The sequence below is a fragment of the Pteronotus mesoamericanus genome, unplaced genomic scaffold (assembly GCF_021234165.1).
Source record: "Pteronotus mesoamericanus isolate MK-2021 breed Mesoamerican mustached bat unplaced genomic scaffold, CSHL_Meso_final contig_20, whole genome shotgun sequence".
Taxonomy (NCBI): domain Eukaryota; kingdom Metazoa; phylum Chordata; class Mammalia; order Chiroptera; family Mormoopidae; genus Pteronotus; species Pteronotus mesoamericanus.
Window position 1 is genome coordinate 85343686 of NW_026555085.1, and position 16106 is coordinate 85359791.

At 44.6% G+C, this 16106-nt stretch overlaps 1 protein-coding gene across 2 annotated transcripts; it reads left to right on the plus strand.

Moving 5' to 3' along the window:
* Nucleotides 1-871: 871 nt before the first annotated feature.
* On the plus strand, nucleotides 872-15690 carry TNFAIP3 (TNF alpha induced protein 3). Of its 2 annotated transcripts, none has more exons than XM_054570024.1 (9): nucleotides 872-1108; nucleotides 4226-4538; nucleotides 7856-8046; nucleotides 8692-8839; nucleotides 9012-9182; nucleotides 10028-10208; nucleotides 11316-12223; nucleotides 12865-13046; nucleotides 13683-15690. In XM_054570024.1, exons 2-9 carry the CDS (start codon nucleotides 4244-4246, stop codon nucleotides 13965-13967), a joined length of 2361 nt encoding a protein of 786 aa, XP_054425999.1. In that variant the 5' UTR covers nucleotides 872-1108; nucleotides 4226-4243; the 3' UTR covers nucleotides 13968-15690. The 2 variants fall into 2 exon arrangements, with proteins under 2 accessions (XP_054425999.1, XP_054426000.1); XM_054570025.1 differs by having other exon boundaries at nucleotides 11316-11872.
* Nucleotides 15691-16106: the final 416 nt, after the last annotated feature.

Sequence of the window (16106 nt, forward strand, 5' to 3'; positions counted from 1 at the left end):
ATAAGGGCGGGAGGGGAGTAAAAAGTATTATTCTCTATTGGCACCTTGAGGCGATTATCTAAAAAGTCTCCTAATAAGGTCTTAAGAGGACAGGGCGAGAACAGGAAAGGATTCAAAGTGATTTCTAAACTGAAATTCTACCTGAATGTGACGCCACCTGGGCACCTGGTGTGCAGAAATGAACAAGGGGAAATCCATCAAGTGCAGGGTGGGGTTGGTAGGTGTTCAAATTCCTAATTTTATCTAAGGCTGGCTGTGTTCCTGTGAATTTGAAGGTCGCAGGGCCGCGGAGTCCGATGTCACCTCGGACCTGCCTACCATTAGCCTGGGGTCCTGGGCTGGCAGGGACGCTGGAAGTGGGGAGAAAGGCTGTGACTGCTTCTTTTTCTCAAAATCCCCGCGGGGGCCCAGAGTCGGGGGCGCCCCTCCGTGTTCATCACGTGCACAACCCAAGCTTTTCAAAGTGGCACAGAGGCCTGAGGTTCCGGACGCCAGGGTGATTTTTAGGGTTTTCTTTCTTATTATTTCCCTTCTTGTTCTCCACAGTTGATGATTTTCTGCAGAAAAACGGCTGAGAAAAAAAGAACCTATTTCATTTCCAGTTCCCATCACCGCGATTTCCACATGGATGTGACGTTGGCCTCCACTTCCGAAACAGCCAGGTGACTCACGCGGGGACACCCCGGGGCGGGGCGCAGGAGTTTCTCCATGGGGCCGACGGGGAGGGGCGCCGCTGGCGTCCTACGCCCTCTGCCGGCCGTCCTGCGAGTCCTCTGTGGTCCTTGACTCCTTGCCTGGCATCACGTGACTGGAAAGTCCCTGGTGGAAATCCCCACGCTAGCCGCCGTGGTAAAACAGAAAGAGAGAAAAGAGAACTGGCAGTCTCCAGCCTTCGTGGCGGGCCAAGTACAGAGGGCGGAGCAGCAAGAACCCCGGCGGCGGCCAGCGCGACCCACACCCCCGGCCAGCCCAGACAGCAACCGAGCCCGGAGCCGGGCGCCCATGGGGTGCCGCCTCCGCCCAAGCCCAAGCCCAACCCCAACCTGCGGCGTTCGCTGGCTCTGAACAGCATTTGAAACTTCGGGAGAGGATCGCGAGGCCCTGAGAGGTAATCGCCGAGTCTGCCTCGCGTTTCTTCCTCCGGGCAAGGGCTGCGGGGGCGCATTTGGCCGCGATTCGCGGGCGGGACTGGTCGAGCTGGCATTGGTTTTGCAGCGGTCCTGGAGGGCAGTATGTTGCCCATTGTAGGTTTTGCGATGCTGAGAGTTGAGGTCGCCGCGCCAGATGTTGAGGTGACAGCCCTGGATTCCGCCAGCCAGATTATGCAGAGAAATTAGAACTGCAGTTGACGTGGAGAATTGCCCCCGCGGCCACTTGATCGGGTGGTCGCTTGTGCTTTGCTCCTTTTGATGTCTTTTTTTTTTTTTTTTTTGTGGAGGGGTGGGGACTAAGGGCTGCATGCTCAAGGCCACGTAGACCTTGCAGATGTTGTGGCTCCTTCCCAGATTGTGCAGAACTAGCGCAATGGGTGTGATGTTTCGGAGGCAACAAAACCCAGTGGGGGTTGGGACGGGGAGCAGGGGCTCGGTCAGCTAACCTTTCCAGGGAGGGCTTGCAGACACTCCGAAGAGTTCTGTTCAGGTGGCTGAGTGGGTCGCGGGACGAGGTCCATCCTTTTAAGTTGCAACATTCTAAGAGAAGTGTGCATATAGAAGTGGGTAGTTGGCCTGCATTTGGGGGGCTGCAGTTTGGAGTGATCGGCGGGCCCCTGCCTCAGCCCCTACCCCACAGTCAGACAGTCTTTGTCAGCCAGGGTCGTCCCACATCCTGCCACCTGGCCTCTCAGGAAAGCAGCGGCATTAAGTAAGGAAGGAGCTCAGCTCTCTTTGAGACCGCTTTGTTTTCAGTTCTCCCTGCCTCTGATCTTTCCTGGGAAAGCGGGTCTGGTCAGGTGTCTCAGGGCAGCATTTTGGGAGAACCATTGTTCAGGAAGGAGCCCTGCACCACAACCCTTGTGACCCAGGTTATTGTGCAGCCAGTTACTGCTCCATTCTCGTTGTCTGAGGTGCTTCTTTCATTCTTGCAAGTCTTTGTACAATTTTTGAATGTTTGGGTGGGTACTTTATAAAATTCCATGAAGTATGTCATGATAAAAAGTCAACGGGGTAACAGTAACATAAAGAAATATGAATGCTAATATTGCATGTCTTATTATAAATAAACATATACTATTGTATGGCCTATGACAGTACAGTCATATGTCAGAAAAATTTATTCTTTAATCATAAGTGTGAAGAAGTCTATGTACTGGGAACTTGGACAGAGGGTTTTGATATAAGGAGGCAATTCTGCAGGCCGTGCAAGGCTAAACCTGTGAATGAGATGGCACTGGGTTATTGAATATTGACACTTGCATGTCTTGCATATGGTTTACAGCTCTATTTGAAAGCTCTTTAGGTTCAAAAAATAATAATAATGGAAGAGTTAGAAAAGCAAAAAGAGGCTCTACCTAGCTTGTTTAAAAACCTTATTGCCTGTCTGTTTCAATCTGGAGCAGCAGGAGCTGCAACCACGGGTATGGTGGTATGAGAACAGCAAGGGACAGGTGTTGCAAGACGTAGCTTCTAGGCAAAGCTCTGCCACTGGATAGTGTGAGAGCTGAACAGAACCTGTATTTCTGTTGCCTCAGCTGCAGACTTAGGTGATTTCAGGAGGGGGAGTAAGGTCATCTTTGATTTTTAAGCCCAGCATCAAGCACGGCCTTCAGTAGATGAATGGATGAATGAATGACATGGTAAAAGAGACTTTTGCCACACCACAAAGGGAAGTGTGTGATGTTTTTGTCCCTTCATTGTGCCTGTGGCCCTGCTATAATTTTGCCTAATTCTACCTGCAGGGAATGGTTGACATCAGAGGAGAGATTACTATCTGATCTGGAAAATGACCTTTTCCAGGCCTCATCTGGCAATCAGATTAGGAATTCTGATCCAAAACTGCCACCAGAAAACTCCTCAGAAGCAACCTTGGGGTCATCTAGTGCAACTCTCTTCTCGAGTGGGCCACAGAATTAAGATAACCTTATCAATGGCTTTAAGAGAGCCTAGACCCACCCAGGAGGGTCTTCCCTAATAGCTAGGTTTCTTCTCCCTTTTACATTGATTCAACTCCTTTCTCAACTAAAGGCTTGCCCTGCCCAGCAAACAAGTCTAATGCTGGAGTGGGATTAACAATCGCCGTGAAGCTTCTTAGGAAATACCTCCATTTTCTAAAATCACCTCTGTCTTCGTCTTGGAAATTAGGGTGTATGGCAAGGAAGGCAGCCTGCTAAGGGCCAGTGAATGAGAGCTGGCTCTGCACACTGCAGAGATCCCACATTACACCAGTTCACATCATTCCCCGCTATTGGCATGGGTTGTGGATGCTGGGGTTTGCCCCCTCCTCTGTCAGAAGCCCTGAGTGGACCCCAGCTGAAATGTATTTCCTCATCTGCTGCCAGACTTTCATTTCCTTCCACCCATTGATTATGTTGGAAGATTGCAGGGCAAAGACAGGGTGGAAATGAATCTGCGTGTGGGTACCTGGAGGAGGATAATAAAAGTCGGTTGGCGGTGGCATTGAAGTAATTGAGCTCTGATATCTGCTCTTAGAAATGTAGAATTTGTTATTTTATTATTGTTGTTATTTTATTCTTATTCTAATGTTTAAAGTTTGGTGGAGGGGCTTGGAAAGATTGTTGATTGTTTGCTCTTAGAATTGCAAAGCATCTTGCTGGACATGTAGGCTTTTTTGTTGGCTATAAAACATTCCGTTTTAATTCTTCATAACTATTATAATAAATTTTATAAATAACCTTTTTGTAAATATTTCCCCTTGGGATTAAAGAGGAAACTCCAGTCAGATGCCTAGGGGACAGCATAAAATTGCAGGATTTTTCATAAAATATTTACTGTCTTTCCAGTACAGGGTTATTCCCCTCCTCCTCAGTACCCACTCTCCGCCTTCCTTCTCTTGTTTAGACTAATCTTTACAAGTGATGTAATTTAAAACAGTCCAGTGTGAGTTAATCTTTGGGGCCAGTCAGTGTCCTGGGAGTAGAGGTGACTAAGATCTTTTGCCTACGGATTAGGGTAATGACAAGATCGAACACTGGGGTTTCCTGCAGGCAGGTATATAGGAGAAATACCAAAGCCGGGCTAACGGAATGGGTGTCTCTCCTCCTCTTCAGGTGTCGTGGAACAACACGATGGCTGAACAACTCCTTCCTCAGGCTTTGTATTTGAGCAATATGCGGAAAGCTGTGAAGATCAGAGAGAGAACTCCAGAAGATATTTTTAAACCTACCAATGGAATCATTCCTCATTTTAAATCCATGTACCGATACACGATGGAAATGTTCAGAACTCGCCAGTTTTGTTCACAGTTTCGAGAGATCATTGACAAAGCCCTCATAGACAGGAACATCCAGGCCTCCCTGGAAAGTCAGAAGAAGCTCAACTGGTGTCGAGAAGTCAGGAAACTTGTGGCTCTAAAAACGAATGGTAAGACATGCTTTTGTCTTGGGGGGTTGCTTCCACACTGCTGTGTCCTCATTCATTAAATTGTAATAGCAGTAGCCCAGACACCAATCTCTCGAGGCCATTGACAGCTTCGTATAGAAACTCTATGGGACATGTGATGAAAGCAAGCTTGTTTGGTGAATATTTTTATTAAGGTTATTTTCCAGTTGTGCATATTAGAGAACAGAATGCATTGAGGCTTGGGGAATGCATTTCTAAACACCATGCCCTTGGTAGGCGACTTATGTATCTAAGTCTTCTAACTATTTAATCATCTGTAAAATTCCCTTCCCTGGCCAGTAGTGGAAATATCAACAGGCTTTAGTTCAAAAGGAAAGCATGGTGTGAAAACTGGTATTACTGTCATTTCCCACTGTCAGTAGAGAATACTTGTGATGATGGCCTTGCACTTCTTGACTTGGTGGCATTTTATGGCTTAACCAGTGAATGGCTGTTGAGGACAAGAGGGGTCCCTGTTGTCTCCTCCTCCCTTATGTAGGTTCTGTTGCTTATGGCCCCATGATACGGACTAGAAAGATATATGAATTTTTTAGCACTGATCTTAGACTTCTGCATTAATTTTAGGGATAGTACTGAATTTCTTGCTACCTGTGCGTATTTGCCCAATGCCCCTTTCCCACTAGTAGCTGTTTCCTGTTCTGAGCTCTACTATTTTGTTTTCAAATAGTTTCCTTTGAACAAGCGTATGCATATCCCAGAAACATTCAGGCATACTGTTTCATGCAGATACAAAATTCTGCTTTACAGATGTAACTAATTATTATTACACAAGGCAAGTTAGCCTGTCCAAGATCAATTAAATGCTTATAATTTAGGAAGGGCAGAATCTCAGGTCCTTATATCAGGGACGGTCCCAGTCCATTCCAGTCAAAGTAATACATACATCCATGTGCAGAAAATCCTGATGGACAATGAGACAATAAGAACATTAACTTAAGTAACGTAATTTGTACATTAACTTTAGCCGTTTTTGACTTGGGTAGCTTGGTATGGTAGAGGATGTGGGGCTTTTTGCTTTTGCTCTGGGGGGTTTTGTGCATCATCTCAACACCTTGCTTATATTTTTAAAGTATAGATTCTTAGAAACATAGGGAAAAAAACTGGAGATGGATAGTGTTTCCATTGTTCTTGGCACTGAATCAAGTGATGCATAGAAGTGGGTAATTATATTAAGTCATCCTCAAGGGGCTTATAGTCCTGAGTTGGTGGTTTTAACTCTCTCCCTTTTTGTTACAATAGAAGAGATGGAGTCAACTTTGGGAGAGTTGGAAACACAGAGATTTTGCCAAATTAAAAATGTGGTTGAAAGAGGAAAACATTATTATGAACAACGTTATCTGACAGTTTACGTTTAACTTGCTGTGTTTCCTTTAAAAAAAATGGAATATAAAGAGTAAACTCTTATTTTGTAAAGATCTGTCACTTAAATAATCAAGGATTCACTCTACAAAGGAAACTACAAAAGCCAGTGCATTTTTGACAACATTTTATGGAAATAGGGATTTTTAGGCTCAGAATCCTTTAATTTCACCACTTTCAAGAACATGTCTTAAAATTCTGGAAAAGGAAGAAAAGCCATTTAGTGGAGGGGGGAAACAAATGACTTTTCCTCTCTGATTTTTATTAGCACCTTTTTTTAAGCCTTCCCCTCTATAGGTGGGTTCTACAAAGTCAGTGGTCTGGGGAGGGGGTGATTCACAAGTTTGCATTTGAGGATATGAGACTGGTGAATGAGGAAGGGAGTAGGTGGCATAAAGTTGAAACTTCATATGAAAAATTCCAGCGTCTATTGGCTGCAGCGATTTCACTTGTATAATGAGTAGCCTATTCCAGCTCACCCTGACCACACCCACTTGGAAAGTCCAGGGTGCACTTCGCAGTTTAAATGTCTACACACCAGAACAAAAAGTACAATAGTTATTGCTCAATTGCTAGTCAAATAACTTAGCACTGGGGAATTCCAGATGTTACTTAGGGAATTTTATATAGTGCATCTCAATAAAGAACTGAAAGCACAAGAAGAAGAAAAAAAGCCTTATCTTTGCTCTAGATTTTGCAAAGGGGAAATTTCAACACAGTGCAGTCGTTGCCACACTTCTGTCAAGCAAGACACAAGGTTGGGCCGATCTCGTTCGTTCATTTATCTGAATACTTATATAGCTAGTTTTCCTAAGTGTGTAAATTGGAGGGATACTGGGTGTGAGTGTGTATTTCAGAGTGTTTGTTATTATTTTGGTCTTTTTTTTTTTTTTTTTTTTTTTTTTACAGTTTGACTATAATTAAAGTTTGGTAAAATTTCAAAGAGCTTTATTGCCCTACTTATATACAAAGAGTTCATATTTTCTTTTTAAAAACAATTATACACTTGCCAAAAGAGACTAAAGAATTGACTTTTTTTTCTTTTAATTAAACATTCTCCCAAAATGTTTATTGTTTGGAGGTTGGAAAAAATTCAGTCTCTGAAACTGTGTATTTTAACCTACAAAAGTAGCAACTTGAAGGAATAAAATTAGATCTATCTTTTGCTCAGAATGCTCAAAATTTTTAAAATGCCAGCCCTGAACACTGAATTATTTTCAAATGTAGACATCCAAGCACTTCTTAGCCTTTAAGAAAGACTGTGCAATTTCCAACAAGCATGTTCACATAAAGCATTTCTGGGGGTCAGAGACAGCAGGTAATGCGGTGTTCCTAGTCCCCCTTTTCAAACCAGAAGAGGAAACTCCCAGGCCCCACAGGCTACAGTGAATGGTCAAGTCATTTACCACTGAGTCATAGCCAAGCCGTCCCTGCCTAGTGAATGGAGCCAAGTTGGCCTCCTGGCTTGTGTACTTTGCCTTATGTGTCCTCTCCCAGAGTCAGAAGGTAATAATGCCAGTGTCTTGGCCAGAACATCAAGAAATCTTAGAAAAGGGACAGGCTTTAGAGATCATAATCCAATGCCCTCATTTCACAAAGAGCAAAAAGACGCAAGGAATTTCCCTCAAGGCCGCCTAAACTAGTAAGGGCAGAGCCAGGCTGGAACAGAGCTCCAGTGACTATCTGTCCCTGGCTCCTTTGCTCTTTTGGCATCAGTCATTAAATATAAGGATTTTTTCCTTAACGCTGGCATCACCGTGTGATATGGTACCAGTTGACCCTTTGCCTAAGAAATAAACCATTGGCATTTTTGCATGCCCTCTTGGGTCTCCCATGATAGCAATAGGGCTTGTCTACTCCGAGGACCTTTGCTGGGTTTGGATGTGCATTGCTTGAAAGGGCTTCCTTTGTGTCCTCAGGTGATGGAAACTGCCTCATGCATGCGGCTTCGCAGTACATGTGGGGTGTGCAGGACACAGACTTGGTCCTGAGGAAGGCCCTCTACAGCACACTCAAGGAGACGGACACACGCAACTTTAAATTCCGCTGGCAGCTGGAGTCTCTGAAATCTCAGGAATTTGTGGAAACGGGGCTTTGCTATGACACCCGGGTATGTTTTGTTCCCCCATGCTGCATTTATTGACAGGGCTCCATGGTAGGGAAGAGGGTACCTGAGGCCAGTCCCTGCTCTCAGAAGCATATGATTTACTAGGTCACATGAGCTTGGCTAAGCAAAGCATCATCAATGGAAAACACCAGAAACCTGTGGGATGAACCAAGGCTTTTGTCACTGCTGGGAGGCTTTGGGGCAGCAGATTCCCAGCTGGGTATCTCTTCATTTTGGGTTGATCATTCTGGTCATGGGCTTCCCTGTGGCGTTTTGGTTGTTTTCAGTTTGATTGTCCTTGGCATGCTTTACTGAGCTAGCCAGTCAAATTCAGACCTCACTGTTCTCAGTCACAAGTTTGGAATTTTTGTGTACATTTGGACGAGGGGCTTCAGTGTTATGCCTCATCAGGGATTTTTTCAAAAGCAGGTGCTGTCCCCGCCGTCCTCCCCCACTTTTGAGTTTGCCTTGTAGTGGAAAAATGTAAAGGAAGAAAACCGAAATGGGGAAAAAAGGGTGATCATTTGAATGATGATTTCCAGAAAGGGGAAAAGCAATCTGAGTTATATAAAGAATTACCATACAGTGAAGTCAGAAGGATTTTTTACTATAGAGTACATTAACGCATTCCCCCTGCTTTTCCTTTAGAATTGGACCGATGAATGGGACAACCTTATCAAAATGGCATCCACAGACACGCCAGGGGCCCGAAGCGGCCTCCAGTATAATTCCCTGGAAGAAATACACATATTTGTCCTTTGCAACATTCTCAGAAGGCCAATCATTGTCATTTCAGGTAAGATGCCTGCAGATCACTTATCTCTAGTACGTAAGTGCTTTTCGGCTTTAATGTTTCAGCTCTTAGGAGAACCCGCACTGCCAAAGTTACAGGCAACAGTAGCTAAATGGAATTTGAAGAAAGTCACCTGAGGGCCTTATTTTTTTTTTCTTTTTCTTTCCTTCAACAGATAAAATGCTAAGAAGTTTGGAGTCGGGTTCCAATTTCGCTCCTTTGAAGGTGGGCGGAATTTACTTGCCTCTCCACTGGCCTGCCCAGGAATGCTACAGATACCCCATTGTTCTTGGCTACGACAGCCAACACTTTGTACCTCTGGTGACCCTGAAGGACAGTGGGCCTGGTGAGAAAACTGAGCGTTCATTCACATTTGTGACCTCTGGTAGATAGCAGTACTGTGTCCCACTGAAAGTGGGTTTACTCTTTTTCTCCTTACTGAAATAGTCTCACTGAAGTGTGTTATTTTTATTTAAATACAATATACAATATTCCATCAGTTGCCAGTTAGCAACAGTAATGCCATAGCAATAATCATGATACCCCCTCAGCTTTTGCATATGGTTTCAGAATTACTTTTAGCATGTTAGTTGCAAGTAGGAGATACATGTATATATCTTACTACTGCCATTTCTATTAATTAATGACCAATTAAGGCATACAGATCCCTTAATACAGTGCATGGAGTGGGTAAATGTATATCAGGTTGCCTGTTAGTATAGTAGCTTAATGTCCAATAGGCACTTTGTAAGTGCTTTAGGAATATTACTTTATTTCATTTCATCCTGTCAGCATCTCTGTGGGCTGTAAGCATTGGTAGCCTTATTTTATAGTTTAGGCACTTGGAGCCCAGAAAGGGTAAATAACTTTCCTAATGTCCCAGAGCTTGTTAGTGGCAGATTCAGGATTCGAACTCAGGTCAGTTTGAATCTGAAGTGTGGGAATTTAACCAAGATCCACTACCTCCGGGCTGCTTTATATTCCGTGCGCTTCCTGGAAACAGTACATTTTATATTAGAGCGTTAGCAGAGCTTGTTTCCCCATTTGAGTTTGTGGCTAGGTAATAGTTTTCCACTCTGTAATTGTATCCTTTATGCATTTTCAAATGTTAATCATTATGTATATAGCCTCACACATCATCTCATTCAGTAGATGTATATTTTACTTACGTGCTATATTTTTCCCCCTCAGAAATCCGAGCTGTCCCACTTGCTAACAGAGAGCGAGGAAGATTTGAAGACTTAAAAGTTCACTTTTTGACAGATCCTGAAAACGAGATGAAGGAGAAGCTCTTGAAAGAATACTTGATGGTGATAGAAATCCCCGTCCAAGGCTGGGACCACGGCACCACCCATTTGATTAATGCTGCAAAGTAAGCACTTTATTTTCACCTCTCTCCTTTGCCATCCTTAACCCCTTTTAAGTCAGCCACATAAGCTGCTGCCACCTCAAAGCTCAGCAATAAAGTTACTGCAGCTAGTTTCCTCCAGTGTGAAGCGAGCTCGGGGCCTTATCAGAGTCAGAGAGGATCACCTACCTGAGGCCTTCGGGACTTTCGTTTCAAATGAGAACAAGTAATTTACATCATCGTAACTTTCCTACCTACCTGGATGCTGAGAGTCAGAATTGGGGCTTTTAAAAGTTTGTTTACATCAAGGATAGTTGCTTTTTTTCATTGCTCTAGTACTAGACCAGCAAGTGAAAGTTCTTAGAAACAAAAGCCTTTTTTTTTTCTTAGCTTCTTGGTAAGGACAGACATACCAGACACAGACTGCATCGTTGAATATGTTTATGTAGCAGCTGCGTGATTTCACCACAAGGAAAGGGGAGGTGACACCCAGAGTGTACATTGTACAGGTAGCCAAGTTCTAAACACTGGCTTTATGTTAGCAAGATGCCTATTTCTTAGAACCTGAAGTGCACAAGAGATGACCTCGAAAGAATTGAGAGAATTAGTGTGCCAAAGTGGAGAGTAACAAATTACAGAGTCAATAAATAACCCCTAGGGGTGTGACTCTTAGTTGCTCTCATGGCCATTAACTCTAACAGACCAGGCAGCAGTTTAAAAATAACAACAGCAAAATACAGAACACAAAGTTCCAAAGTAGTTCCTACCATGAAGTAGACTAGTACCAAAAGAACACCCTGAGTATTTTTTTTTTTTTTGCTAGAAATTTAATCTCTGAGAAGTTAGAAAGTAAAAGTGACTTTTTAAAAGGGGTATGGAGTCGTTAGAGGTGACCGTTTCTATAGAGTTAGCCATAATTCTGGGTGAACCAGGATTGATTAAAGAAGACTATGATTCTTGAAATCATGAAATACTGGGCTGTATAATAGTGGAGGTGCAGACTCTTCATGACAGCTTGCAATTCAGTGACTAGTTCCAGAATCTACATTCTAAAATTGTGCTCTTATAAGCTATTGACATATAATCGTGTGTGTGCATATAAAGTCTCATATTTTTCCTTTTGGCTTTTAGATTGGATGAAGCTAATTTACCAAAGGAAATAAACTTGGTAGATGATTACTTTGAACTTGTCCAGCACGAGTACAAGAAGTGGCAGGAGAACAATGAGCAGGGGCGGAGAGAGCAGCACGCTCAGCACCCTTTGGACCCCTCCGTCCCCCAGCTGTCTCTCATGGACGTAAAATGTGAAACGCCCAACTGTCCTTTCTTCATGTCCGTGAACACCCAGCCTCTGTGCCATGAATGCGCAGAGAGGCGGCAAAAGAACCAGAACAAATCCCCAAAGCTTAACTCCAAGCCAGGCCCTGAGGTGGTGCTTGGAGCCTCTCGGGGTGAGGTCTACGAGCCCACAGCCTGGAACTCCCAGGAGCCAGCTGGGGGACCTCGTTCAGCCCCTCCAACAGCGCCCAGCCTTTTCCTGTTCAGTGAGACCACCGCAATGAAGTGCAGGAGCCCTGGCTGCCCATTCACGCTGAATGTGCAGCACAATGGATTTTGTGAGCGCTGCCACAATGCCCGGCAACTTAATGTGGGCCACACCTCGGACAACACAAGGCATTTAGATCCTGGTAAGTGCCAAGCCTGCCTCCAGGACGTCACCAGGACATTTAATGGCATCTGTAGCACTTGCTTCAAAAGGACTACGGCAGAGCCCTCCTCGAACCTCAGCTCCAGCATCCCTCCTTCCTGCCATCAGAGGTCCAAGTCGGACCCGGCGCAGCTCATCCAGAGTCTCTCCCCCCATTCTTGCCGCAGAGCTGGGAGCGAGGCTCCTGCTGGCTGCCTCTCTCAGGCCGCACGGACTCCAGGGGACAGGACAGGGACGAGCAAGTGCCGGAAAGCTGGCTGCATGTATTTTGGGACTCCTGAAAACCAGGGCTTTTGCACGCTGTGTTTCATCGAGTACAGAGAAAATAAACGTGAGTGAAATGATGGATATCTTAACCCTTGTTTTGAAGCCCCTTTCTGGAAGGGGTTCGTTCTTGAACTTCAAGAAAGGAGCCCCTCTGGGCAGTGGGGTAAAATGTCCCACAGAGGGACATCAAACTGGCTCTGCCAGCAGTACATGGAAGCCAAGGCACAGAATACTGCATTCCAGATGTGCCCTCTAGAGAGAGTTCATTGAAATGTTTCCATGGGTTATTTCATGTTGTATTTATAAGGTAGAGTTTAAGCTAGAGTTTGGTACAATAGAAAAAACTCAAAATCAGAAGAGTAGCAGCTGGAGGGAGGGAAGTCTCTGCTGACATTGTGAAAAAACATCTGTGGTTTTAGACATCTCTAATTGGAGAGAAGGATGAGCAGTTGACTTGTCTCTGTTCTGCTACTCTGGCTGACCAGTGTGGCACGTTCAAAAGCAATAGGTTTGTAAAATCAAAGATGTTTCAGTGATAGAATTAGCATCATATTCTAAATTTTGCTGAATCTATAAAAAGGGAGCACGTTCTCATGTATCTCTTGAAAGCAGGCCTAGTCTGTATTTTGAACCTGTTTATTTTTCTCAAGTGATTGTTTCTTTCTGCTTGGTGGCCCATACTGATCAGTGTCAACTCTCTTCCAGATTCTGTTACTGCCTCGGGGAAAGCAGGTCCCGCAGTCTCCAGATTCCAGAACACAGTCCCCTGCCTGGGGAGGGAGTGTGGCACCCTTGGCAGCACCGTGTTTGAAGGATACTGTCAGAAGTGTTTCATTGAAGCTCAAAATCAGAGATTTCATGAAGCAAAAAGGACTGAAGAGCAACTGGTGAGACATTTTTGAGGTCCTCCCCTCAGTGCTCTGTGCTGGAGCAGCCACTATGGATTTACATGGCCTTAGTATACCAGAGAATTCATTTTAGGAAGCAAATAAAGTAAGTCATAGGATAAAACCTATTAGAGCCTCCCAAAGTTAGAGCCCTCTTGGAGCTGTAGTGGAAGCACAGACATCGATGTAGCCCACAGACTTCCTTAAATGATCCTTTACCAAGAGGAGACAGGATGAGGAGGTGGAGCATCCAAATGCCCCCACTTCATGGCATAGAAGAAAAACTTTGACTGATAGATGCCTCTCCTATTGTTTACAGAACAGTAGGAATCTGTCTAAATAAATAGTGGCAGCTTATGCATCTAAGTAGACTCGAGCTGGGCCAGTGTTTGCAGGCCTCCGAGTTAGGATTGGGGGTTCCATTGGTATTCCTGGGGCCAGGTCTGCTTTTGTGCTATCGCAAGGAAAGTGCTCTGAGAGCTCCTATTCACAGATGGCACGGGGAACTCTGTTCCCTTCGTCAGATGGATATTCTTCACCCTTCAGAGCTCCTTGTAGCATCCACACGGCCCTGTGAGATCGCACGTGCTTCCCTGAGAAATATGAAGCTCAGTTCTCTCTGTTCTTTCCCCTCAGAGAATGAGCCAGCACAGAGACGTGCCGCGAACCACACAGAGTGGCTCCAGGCCCAAGTGCGCCCGGGCCTCCTGCAAGAACATCCTGGCCTGTCGCAACGAGGAGCTCTGCATGGAGTCTCAGCCCCTCGGCCAGAGAGTGAACACTGGAGCCCACCGGGCTGAGCCTCTTCCCGAAGAGCCCCCCAAACAGCGCTGCCGGGCCCCTGCCTGCGATCACTTTGGCAACGCCAAGTGCAATGGCTACTGTAATGAATGCTTTCAGTTCATGAATATGTATGGCTAGCATGAAACAAGTGAGCCAGTCCCAGCTGTTAATCAACATGGTGCTATACCCTAAATACTCGAGTGACACTGGAGGGTCAGTCCCTGCAACAGAGGACTTGAGATTGTTCTTGAAGAAGAAAGATAAGTTCTTGGTCATGGCCTTGAATCTGGTAACTCGAGAACATTCCCAGATGGCCTTGGAGCAGAGCTTGTGCCTGGCAGCAGACAGTCTCCAATTCAGCCAGCGGTTCCACCTCCTGGCCTCCAAGCAGAAGGCCAGAAGCTTTATGGAGTTGGAATATGTGTCAGGACTGCTTCATCATGTTTCCAGAAAAGGGAGAGACAGAGTCAGAGCCACGCCACCTGCCTCCACCCACATAGCTCAGAGGTGGGAAGCTGAATCCTCTTGGCCCCCGGGTCTTCAATGAGCAGGTTATGGCCCACGGGCCCTCTGTGAGAAGGTCGGGAAGCTCAGGGAAAATGGACGTTTTCAGAGTGTCAGTAGTTCATGGTTTTTCCTTACCTGCCTCATTCCTTCCTCATGGACTGTGATTCTGAGGCTGCTGAGACTAAATATATTCTACAAAGCAAACCAGCTGCTCTTTACAATATGCACCTTGTTAAAAAACAGAATATTTTAGTGGGAAGATGTGTAACTCTTGGTTATCACTGTCTTCACTTCCAAAGAGGCTTACTTGAACTGAGGTGTGCATAAAAAATGTGTACATATATAATGTACCCTTGTGTACAAGGGATTTTTTTTTTTTTTTTACTGTGTTGAAATGCTGGCCTCCAATAAGAAGACTGAACAATAACAACCTATTTTCTGGTTGTTGTTGGGTCACCACCTGTATGTGCAGCTTTCAAGAACTCAACCCGCTGCCTTGGTAAAGGCCTTGTGTCTCTAGAGTTTACTTTATTTATTTTATTGCAAACTTTAAGGTTATTTAAATGAAGTTGTTTCTTCTGCTCTGGAGCAAATGCTGCGGGCGTGCTATGGAGCCAAGCAAGTGCCTGACTGCAGGCGGGGGTCAGCCTATTGGATGCACTTTGGTTGCCTTCCCTAGGAAAGAAAGGAATTGCATCAATAGTACATTTATTAAAATCCGTGCTTCTTCTTACTGAAACTTTGGCCAGACCAACTTCCCAGCCACAATATGTAATTGTCTCTGACTATCCTACCTCCTTAGAGAGAAGATTGGAAAGGAGCAGGGATGGGATTAGGGAAGGTCCCAGGGTAAGATGTGGCCTTTAATGGTGGTGTTATTTGCTGTTTTAATGCTGTGTCCTGGGGTGCAGGGCAGATCTTGTGTCTAGTGAAACCTCAGCTTTGGGACAGCAAAGCCCTGTAACCATGAGTATGAGGAAATTTCTTTTGACCCTTGGCCTGCAGTTTCTCTATGTTCTTTGTGTCACTGTCATACTTTTCTAGAAAAAAAGAAAGGGGAGCACATGATCCACAGAGATGAAGGCTGCCATTTTTGTCGTCTGGACTTATGAGAGGAAAATACTGACAATCTATAACTCTACATGGTCTTCAGTGTTTTCCTCTATTTCCTTTAAGGTTGATATTTTAATATTTTGTTTGTAAATATTCTCATCCTTAATGTGAAAAAATTATTTATACTTCTTATAGAAAACATTTGAAATTTGCACATTTAGTTGTCCCAGTAGACTCCCATGTATTCTGTTGGGTTTATTAAAATTTTCCTAAATAATTGTAACTTTCAACCAAAGCCAATATTAAAAAATAAATTATTTAAGAACAAATTTTGATGTTTTTTCCTTATGAATGATAAAAGAAAAAGGTCTAAGTGTTAAGACCACACTTCGCAAGCAACTTTATTTCAAGGTGTTACCTAGGCGTGGGATACATGGGTAGGAAGAGGGCTTTGTAAAACTCCTAACTATGCAGAGGTAACACGTCTGGTTGAACAGCAGGACACCAAGGCCCAGATAGGAGTGCCCATTCCCATGAAGTGCTAGAGCCTTTAGCTCCCCCCCCAAATTCCTGCCCTAAGTCTTAATTACATGTAGAAAGAGAAAAAAAGAGGGAGGAGGAGAGAGACAGGACAGGAAGAGAAATAGGGGAGAAAGGACGACTAGTGTAGATTTCCTGTGTCCGACCTTAGAAGAGGTGATCTGGTGGTGCAATGGT